This window comes from Terrapene carolina, unplaced genomic scaffold, assembly GCF_002925995.2.
Source record: "Terrapene carolina triunguis isolate 2854851 unplaced genomic scaffold, T_m_triunguis-2.0 Scaffold641, whole genome shotgun sequence".
NCBI classification, from domain to species: domain Eukaryota; kingdom Metazoa; phylum Chordata; order Testudines; family Emydidae; genus Terrapene; species Terrapene triunguis.
Window position 1 is genome coordinate 983,740 of NW_020664992.1, and position 9,430 is coordinate 993,169.

At 68.5% G+C, this 9,430-nt stretch overlaps 1 protein-coding gene across 1 annotated transcript in view; it reads left to right on the forward strand.

Moving 5' to 3' along the window:
- Positions 1-126: 126 nt before the first annotated feature.
- Positions 127-9,430, forward strand: part of KMT2D (lysine methyltransferase 2D) — a 12,995-nt gene continuing 3,691 nt past the window's right edge. The window contains exons 1-14 of the mRNA XM_026659601.1: positions 127-2,751; positions 2,889-3,032; positions 3,831-3,995; positions 4,176-4,332; positions 4,736-4,817; positions 5,076-5,251; positions 5,570-5,715; positions 5,890-6,025; positions 6,155-6,294; positions 6,564-7,713; positions 8,010-8,146; positions 8,438-8,568; positions 8,832-9,117; positions 9,246-9,319. Of these exons, the coding sequence (XP_026515386.1) occupies positions 127-2,751; positions 2,889-3,032; positions 3,831-3,995; positions 4,176-4,332; positions 4,736-4,817; positions 5,076-5,251; positions 5,570-5,715; positions 5,890-6,025; positions 6,155-6,294; positions 6,564-7,713; positions 8,010-8,146; positions 8,438-8,568; positions 8,832-9,117; positions 9,246-9,319 (5,549 nt within the window). The remainder of the gene's footprint in view (positions 2,752-2,888; positions 3,033-3,830; positions 3,996-4,175; positions 4,333-4,735; positions 4,818-5,075; positions 5,252-5,569; positions 5,716-5,889; positions 6,026-6,154; positions 6,295-6,563; positions 7,714-8,009; positions 8,147-8,437; positions 8,569-8,831; positions 9,118-9,245; positions 9,320-9,430) is intronic.

The following is a 9,430-nucleotide window of genomic DNA, read 5'->3' on the forward strand; positions in this document are numbered from 1 at the left end:
CAGCAGCAAAGCATGCTGGGACAGGTGTCATTGCAGCAGCAGCAAAGTATGCTGGGACAGGTGTCACTGCAGCAGCAGCAGCAGCAAAGCATGCTGGGACAGGTGTCACAGCAGCAGCAGCAAAGCATGCTGGGACAGGTGTCGCAACAGCAGCCGCAGCAGCAGCAAAGCATGCTGGGACAGGTGTCGCAACAGCAGCAGCAGCAAAGCATGCTGGGACAGGTGTCGCAGCAACAGCAGCAGCAAAGCATGCTGGGACAGGTGTCGCAGCAGCAGCAAAGCATGCTGGGACAGGTGTCGTCACTGCAGCAGCCCCCTGCTCCCCAGCAGGGCAGTGGGGGGCAGCCCATGGTTCCGAAGCAGCAGGGGATCCTGGTCCAGCAGCTCTCGCCTCAGCCGCAGCCAGGGATGATGGGGCACTCCCAGGTGTCCATGCTGCAGCATCAGGGCGTCGCGGGCCACCAGAACCCCCCGAGGCAGGTGCTGTTAGCGCCCCACCAGCAGAGGGTGCTGGGCTCGCCCCAGCTGGTGCAGCAAACTCACGGCCTCATGGGCCACCGGCTGATTTTATCGCCAGCGCAGCAGCAGCAGGCGGGACTTCTGGGCCAGTCACGGACTTTGCTGACCCAGCAGCAGCAGCAGAGCTCTATAGCACAGCATCCGGCCCTGCTGGGGCAGGGGCAGGGGCAGGGGCAGGCCGCCCAGCCGGGCCTCCTGGGGCAGGGGCAGGCTGCCAAGCAGCAGATCCAGCACTTTCCACAGCATGGGGCCCTGGGCCAGTCCCCCTCCATGCTGCACTTGAGTCAGGGAGCTCAGCCAGCCCCGCAGGGCACGGCCGCCAAGGAGCAGCAGGGCGGGGCAGAGAGCGCTGTGCTGCCCCCAGAGGGTGCCGAGGGCAGGGGGCAGCATCCGGTTCAGCTGTCGGCCGCTGTGGGTGGGCCGGGCAGCCAGGACCTCGGGGGGCAGCCGCACATGGGCACTCAGGAGCAGCAGGGCATTCAGAACCTCAATCCCCTGGCACTGGCCAGCCAGGAGCAGCCGCCGCAGAAACACCAGCCCGAGCCGGGGCAGCAGCAGCCCCGCCCCCTGCCCTCCCCGCAGCAGATCATGGCGAGCTCCCTGCAGCTGCAGCCGCCGCAGCGAATGCAGGGGGGCCTGCAGCAAAGCAACCTGCTTCATCCACCGCTGCAGAACAGCGGGGGGCTGGCGCAGCTGGGGGGCAGCATGAGGCCAGAGCAGCCGCACTCGGACCCTGCCCAGGGGCCTCACTTGCTGGCCCCGCCGAGCTCAGGGGCAGAACAGCAACAGCAGCCCGGGAGCATGACGAGCCAGGGGCAAAGCATCATGGTCCAGCTGCCGCCGCCGCAAAGGATTGTGGGCCAACCGCCAGCACAAAGCCTAGAACAGCAAGCGAAAGGGCTGGTGGGCCAGCGGCTGCCGAGCCCGGCGGGGCAGCACAAGGCCGGGCTGATGGGGCAGCCGCAGCAGAGCATGCTGGTCCCGCAGGTGTCCCATGCACAGAGCATCCTGAGCCAGGTGTCCGCTCCCGTGATGGGCCAAATCCGAGCTCAGCTGCAAGGCGTCATCTCCAAAAACCCGCAGCTGCGGCACCTCACCCTGCAGCAGCAGCAGCAGTTGCAGGCCTTCCTGGTGCAGCGCCACCAGCAGAGCCTGCTGCAGCAGAGCCAGGCGCTGAGGCAGCCCAGCCCCTTCCCGGGGCAGGCCCAGGCATCCGTCGAGCAGGGGCCACCCCCCCCCTCAGCCCTGCAGGCCTCCGTGGTGCACCAGCAACCGAGGCAGCCGGGGACAGTGTTCCAGGTCCGGCCAGCCGGCCCCTCCGTTGCTGCCGAGCAGATGCAGCCAGGGTTTGTCATGGAGCAGGCGTCCGCCGGCCAGCAGAGAGTGCCGCTGAGCGCCCCCCAGCAGCCGCTGGCGGAGCTGGTGCACACGGCGCTGGCAGGACGTAGTCCCCAGCAGGGGGTGCTCAGACTCTCTGCCCCGCCGGCAGCTGCCCCGGTCCAGCCGCCCATGAGCATGGTGAGCCTGGGCTCTGTGCATCAGCACCCCCCACCCAGCCGGGAACAGAGCCCCCAAGAGCCAAAGGAAGCCTCCCCGCCCACCCTGGCCAGGCCGCCCAGTGTGGCACAGAGCCCCGGGGCACAGCCCGAACACAGGCTGACGCCCACCCAGAACAGCCTCCTGGCGGAGCCGGTGCCCGCGGTCCCAAAGCCTCCCCCCAGCCAAACAGGGGAGGAGTCCTTTGCCGGGACCCCTGGCCACTGGGAGTCGGCAGCGCAGGGTCCCCACTCCTCTCCCAGCATGGAGCCCACGGATGGATCGAGAAAGCCACCGGCCGGGAGTCAAGTCAACGGGCAGGGGGTAGAAAGGCCAGGCCCACAGGCCTCTCCTCTGCAAGGGGGGGCCCTGCCAGCCCAGGCCCCCGGGCTCTGCATCAAGCAGGAGCCCAAGGAGGAGACAGCGCCGTGCGTGCTGGGCGGGGGCCAGGCTGTGAAACGCGAGGCCAACGGGGATCCGGCACCCGCCCCGGCCAACAATCTACTGATGGGCAGCCTGGCGGGCGCCAGGTCTGAGGCCGGGCACCTGCTGCTGCAGAAGCTGCTGCGGGCCAAGAACGTGCAGCTGGCGTCGCAGTGCTCCGCCGAGGGGCCGCGCCCGGAGGTCAACGGGCACAGCGAGGGCAAGCTCTCAGGGCTGGAGCAGAGGCTGCAGGCGGCTCCCCCTGGCCGAGAGGTGAGCGGGGGCCATGCCAGGGTGATGGGGGGGTGTGCGGCGGGTGGGGGGGGTCAGTGCAGTGGTGTGCAGGGCACGCACCCAGCCCCTGCCCTGTGGGGCAGCAGGCAGCCCCGCGACTCACCCTCTCCCCACAGGATCCCTCCGCCAGCAAGAAGCCTCCGGCCCCGAAGCCCAAACGGGCCCAGAAGAGCGGGGAGCGGGTGGCCGCCTCCCGCAAGAAGCTGCGCAAGGAGGATGGGCTCAAATCCAGCGAGGCCCTAATGAAGCAGCTGAAGCAGGTAACGGCCGTTGCCCCTTCCCCTGCCCCCCGGCACCTCGCGTAGCCCGGACCTGGCCCTGCCATTTCCAGGGGCTGGGACTGGCGGGTCTCCCAGGGCCGTCTGGTCTGGTCTGGTTGGGTCGCACGCCGGGGGGCCCCAATCTGGGGGTGGGGTGGGGGGCGAAGTTCGCTCTAAGCTGCGCGACCGTGCAGCTGCCTATTAAGCTGTGTGCAGGGGCTCAGGGCTGCGGGGGGGGGGGGGGGCACTTCTCCCCGCCGGCCCCAGCATGGACCTGCCCCGGACTTGCCGCAGCTGGGAAAAGGCACTTCTCCCCCGGCCCCGAGCTGCTGCAGCGAGAGGGGGCTGAGGGGGAGTCCTCTCTCCCCACCACAGCCCCTGGGCAGACTGCACCCCAAACCCCTCATCCCTGGCCCCACCCCAGAGCCCATCCCCCCACCCCAACCCTCTGTGCCAGCCCTGAGACCCGTCCCGCACTCTGAATTCCTCATCCCCATCCCAGGGCCTTCACCCCTAGTGGGAACCGTCACCCCCTGCACCCAGCCCTGAGCCCCCTCCAGCACCCCTCGGCCCCACCTCCACCACATGATTTTTGTTGTGCGTGTCACCTCCATATTGGTGCCCATAACAAAATTCATTCCACACATGGACGTACAAACCGAGAGGGAACGCTGGGGTGGAGGGGGGTACCCCATTGTCTGTACCAGCCCAGAGGGGAGAAGCTGCCCACACGTTCATGGCTTGGGCAGTTTCGGGGGTGTCCCCTCCTGACTGCATCTCTCCCCCCTCCCCCCGCAGGAGTTCTCCCTGCTGCCCCTGGTGGAACCCACCATCACGGCCAACTTCAGCCTCTTCGCGCCCTTCGGCAGCAGCCCCATCAACGGCAAGAGCCAGCTGAAGGGGGCGTTCGGCAGCGCCGTGCTGGACAGTGTCCCCGACTACTACACCCAACTGCTCACCAAGGTACCGCCCGCCCCAGCGTGGGCAAGGCCCCGTGCCTCAGTCTCCCCATCTGCGGGTGAACTAACAGAGTTGAGCCACCCACTTGGGGGGGGGGGGCAGGGAGAGCAGGGATTGGGGCAGGGAGGGGCAGGGCGGGATGCTGCCTGACAGTGACCATCCATGATGGATCCTCTCCGGCAGAACAACCTGAGCAACCCGCCCACCCCGCCCTCCTCGCTGCCCCCCACCCCACCCCCCTCCGTGCAGCAGAAGATGGTGAACGGCGTCACCTCCTCGGAGGAGCTGGCCGAGCAGCCCAAGGAGCCGGACCAGGCCCGGGAAGCCGAAGGCCGGAAGGGTAAGGCGAGCGAGGGCTACACGCCCTGTCCCACAGCTGGGGCCCAGGCTGGAGCTGCCAACCTGCCCCCTCCCCAGGGGAGCAGTGTCTGAGGGGGGCGATGACCTCTGGTGGGGGGGGTTGTGTGGGTACTCGGTGCCCCCTGCTGGCCAACCCAGGAGCAGTACTGATGGGAAGTGGGAGGAGCTTCTGCCAGGGATGAGGGGCTGACAGGCCGGGGGTGGAGTTGTAGAGCTGGGGGCGGGGCTGATGGGCCAGGGGCGGGGCTAATGGGGCAGGGGCGGAGTTGTAGGACCGGGGGCGGGGCTGATGTGCTGGGCCGCATGCCCATGGCAGGACAGCGTCTGGCTCCTTGCGCCAGGCCTTGGTGCTTCCTGACCCTCGCCCTCCTTCCCTTGCCCAGACGCGCCAGCCGTGGAGGTGAAGAGCCTGGACCTGCTGGCGGCCCTGCCCACGCCCCCGCACAACCAGACCGAGGACGTGAGGTGAGGGGCTGGGGGAGCAGCCGGCTGGGCTGGGGGTGGGCTCCCGTCCTGGGCTGGGCCATTGTTTTGCCCCTCTCCAGTTCCCTTGGGGAGGGTGGGGGTGTCCCCTGGCCGTGCCAAGCACTGTACTGGGGGGGGCTGGGGTTGTGGGGAGTCTCCTGGGTGTAGTGGGGGGGGGGCGACGGCCCCCCAGGCTCCCATGAGGGATGGCAGGGGGGTCCCTGGTCTGCGGGATCTCACCACCGTCCCCCCTCTCAGGATGGAGAGCGACGAGGAGAGCGACTCCCCCGACAGCATCGTCCCCGCCTCGTCCCCAGAGAGCGTCCTGGGCGAGGAGCCGCCCCGCTTTCCCCTGCTGGCCGAGGTGAAGCTGGAGCTGCCGGAGCGGGTGCTGTCGCCCGTCATCCCCATCATCCCCAGGGCCAGCATCCCAGGTGGGCACGGGCAGGGGTAGGGGTGGGGGTCCTAGAAAGGTGGGCTGGGTAGCTGGGGGAAGGATATCCCCGTGGGCGAGTGCCCCTTTAAGGGCTGGGTTGGCCTGGGTGCAGTGTGTATAGGGGCCCTGGGGGGTGGGCTGGGTTGGCCTGGAGGCTGGGGGCAGCGTGTATGGGGGGACCCTATGAAGTGGGCTGGATACCCAGGGAGGGACCAGGAGGCATGTCCTCTTGGCATGGCCTGGGGGTGCATGGGGGTCCCTGGAAGCTGGGGGTGGGCGCCGCACGCACCTAAACTGTCTTTCCTCCTGCTCTCAGTGTTCCCTGACCCAAGGCCCCCCGAGGCGCGGGAGGCCTTCGGGGAGCACGGCGGGAAGGTGGCCCTGGCGCAGGGCGTCGCATGGGAGAAGGGGAAAGGCAGCGAAGTCTCCGTCATGCTGACCGTCTCGGCCGCAGCTGCTAAGGTGGGGGTGGCGCCGCGTGTGGGGGGAGTGGGGAGGGCCGGGGCTCCCTTCGGCCCATGCGGAGAGCCCCCTGGCATCGTCTCGCCGGGCCCTGCCCCTGGGGAGCTCGGGAGCAGGGTCCTGCCCTGGCTGGGGCCGCAGCGGCGTCTCTGACCCAGCCTCTTGCTCCCCCAGAACCTGAACGGCGTCATGGTGGCCGTGGCCGAGCTGCTCCGCATGAAGATCCCCAGCTCCTACGAGGTGCTGTTCCCTGAGAGCCCGGTGCGGGGCTCCGGGCCCGAGGCCAAGAAGGTGGAGACGGACGGGGCTGGTGAGTATCGGGCAGGCCCTGGGACCCCCTCGCTGGGGGAGGAGCCCTGTGAACAGAGGGTTTCTCCATCCCCCCCCCCTGGGCGCTGGGAGCCTGCGGTGCAGCCATGGGGACCCGTCTCTCTCGTAGGTGGGCTCGGTGGCAAGGCCAGGGCGGCACTGGCAGGGAAAGCCCCCGACGCTGGCACCGAGTGGCTGAAGCAGTTTGATGCCATGCTGCCGGGGTACAGCCTGAAGAATGAGCAGGACATCCTGACGCTGCTCAAACAGGTCAGTGACGCGCAGCGGGGGGCTTCTCAGGCGCGGGGGGGTGGGTGTTTGGCCCGGGGCCGGAATCGGGGCGGGGGGCAGCTCTGAAGGTCAAAGCATAGGGCCAGCCGCACTCTGGCTTGGCAGCCTCTGGCTGGGCTGATCTCCTGGGTGAGGCCCCCCAGTCCCCACAGCGAGGCTGTCTGGCTCCGGGGCGGGGGGAGGTGTTGAGAAGCCCTGGGCCCAGCCCCTGCGGCTGCACTCTGATCAGCCCTGCTCTGTGCCCCCAGGAGAGCCCGGGGCTGGAGAAGGCCGTGCAGCACTGCTACGTGAACAACGTCTCCAACCTGGACGTGCGTCAGCTCTCCATCCTGCCCCAGGAGCCGTCCCCGCCCCTGTCCCCCCTCGTCCCCTCCCCTGCCAGCCCCGCCGACGGGGACAGGATCCCAGAGGCACCCCCTGAGGTGGCCCCCGCACCCCCCTCCCCGCCAGCCCTCTCCCCGCCCTCCAAGGAGGAGGCGGCGCGCTCGCCGCCCAAGCTCAAGCAGCGCTCGCGGCCCCCAGAGGAGGGAGAGGAGCCCCGGCCCCGGCTCAAGAAGTGGAAGGGGGTGCGGTGGAAGCGGCTCCGCTTCCTTATCACCATCCAGAAGGGCGGCGCCAAGCAGGACGGCGAGAAGGAGATCTCCGAGTTCATCGAGAAGCTGGGCACCACCCTGCGGCCCGAGAAGGTGCCCCGGGACCTGCGCAAGTGCTGCTTCTGCCACGAGGAGGGGGACGGTGCCACCGACGGGCCCGCCCGCCTCCTCAACCTTGACCTGGACCTCTGGGTGCACCTGAACTGCGCCCTGTGGTCCAGTGAGGTGTACGAGACGCAGGGCGGGGCGCTGATCAACGTGGAGGGGGCACTGCACCGCGGACTGCTCACCAAGTGCTCCCTGTGCCAGAAGACGGGCGCCACCAACAGCTGCAACCGCATCCGCTGCCCCAGCGTCTACCACTTCGCCTGCGCCATCCGGGCCAAGTGCATGTTCTTCAAGGACAAGACCATGCTGTGCCCGCTGCACAAGCTCAAAGGCCCCTGCGACCAGGAGCTCAGCACCTTCACCGTCTTCCGGCGCGTCTACATCGAGCGCGACGAGGTCAAGCAGATCGCCAGCATCATCCAGCGCGGCGAGCGCCTCCACATGTTCCGCGTGGGCGGCCTGCTCTTCCACGCCATCGGCCAGCTGCTGCCCCACCAGATGGGCGACTTCCACAGCGTCACAGCCCTCTACCCTGTGGGCTTCGAGGCCACCCGCATCTACTGGAGCCTGCGCACCAACAACCGCCGCTGCTGCTACCGCTGCACCATCTGCGAGAACAACGGGCGCCCTGAGTTCGTGGTGCAGGTCATCGAGCAGGGCCTGGAGGACCTGGTCTTCACCGACTCCTCGCCACAGGGTGAGACTGGGCCTGGCTCAGCCTTGGGCGGGGGGGATCCCTGTATAAACAGCTGCTGTGTCCCACCCTAGAGCTGGCTGCATTGGAGCACTGGGTGACCCGTCTCTGGCAGCATAATTCTGTGGCTGTTAACCTGCTGTTGCAGCCCGCCTCAGAGGTGGCTGCATTTCACAGTGGTGGGGGAGCTGATGCCTTGGGCTTGTTTGCCTGGCCACCGGGAATCACTGCTGAGGGTGAGGGGGGCTGGCGGGGAGCAGGTCAGGAAGCCAAGTCTCATGTTTCCCTCCCCCCCCCAGCCGTCTGGAACCGCATCATCGAGCCGGTGGCGGCCATGAGGAAGGAGGCGGACATGCTGCGGCTCTTCCCCGAGTACCTGAAAGGCGAGGAGCTCTTTGGCCTCACGGTGCACGCGGTGCTGCGCATCGCCGAGTCCGTATGTACCGGAGGGGAGCCCTGAACCCCTCACCCAATGGGAGGGGCAGGCTGGAGGTGGGAGGGACACAGCACCCGGCGATACGCTCGGAACCACATCGGCCGGGACTCCCCCGGGGACCCTGGCCCAGCACAGGGGCCGGTGCTGGTGCCGGCTGGGCACACTCAGGGAAGCACCCCGAGGGGACGGGGGTGCGGAACAGGGCTCGTCCTTTTCAGTGGGTCCCCTGCAGGCACCAGGACTGTGGTGCTGGCATCCGACCCACGGCGGGTTCTGCTTGGTCCCTCCCAGCTGCCTGGCGTGGAGAGCTGCCAGAACTACCTGTTCCGCTACGGGCGCCACCCGCTGATGGAGCTGCCGCTCATGATCAACCCCACCGGCTGCGCCCGCTCCGAGCCCAAGATCCTCACCCACTACAAACGGTTAGCGGGGCAGGGGGAGGAGGGCCATTCCCCTCAGGGGGCCACCTGTGGGGGAGGGGCCGTGGCCTGGGTTGGAGCTTGGGATTCCCCAGGCCTGGGGCTGGGCCGGGGAGGAGGGGATTGCAAACTGGGCCCCAATGGGCTGGGCTCTCCCAGCCACTCCCTTGGGGCCCCATGTGCTGGGGCTGGGGGTCAGTGCTGGTCCCTCCCCCCACCCCCATCTGCCCCACTGCCGCCGTGCCCATGCTCTCCGCCTGTCGCAGGCCCCACACCCTAAACAGCACCAGCATGTCCAAGGCCTACCAGAGCACCTTCACGGGCGAGACCAACACGCCCTACAGCAAGCAGTTCGTGCACTCCAAGTCCTCGCAGTACCGCCGCCTCAAGACCGAGTGGAAGAACAACGTGTACCTGGCGCGCTCCCGCATCCAGGGGCTGGGGCTCTACGCCGCCAAGGACCTGGAGAAGCACACCATGGTCATCGAGTACATCGGCACCATCATCCGCAACGAGGTGGCCAACCGGCGCGAGAAGATCTACGAGGAGCAGGTGTGAGGGGTGGGGCTGGGGGGGGGGGGGGGCTGGAGCACCCTGCAGGCTCAGAGCCCGGGCTGCTCCCAGGGACACCCTTGCCCCTGCGGCTGCATAACTGGCTGTCTCTGCTCTTCCGGCCCCAGAACCGAGGAATCTACATGTTCCGCATCAACAATGAACACGTCATCGACGCCACGCTGACGGGGGGCCCAGCCAGGTGAGGGTGTGGGGCAAATGCCCCCTTGGGAGCCGCTTGCCCCCTGTAGCTTTGTTCAGCCGGGTGCTCTGCAGTCACTGACACTCCACCCCCCCCCCCCCCCCCACACAC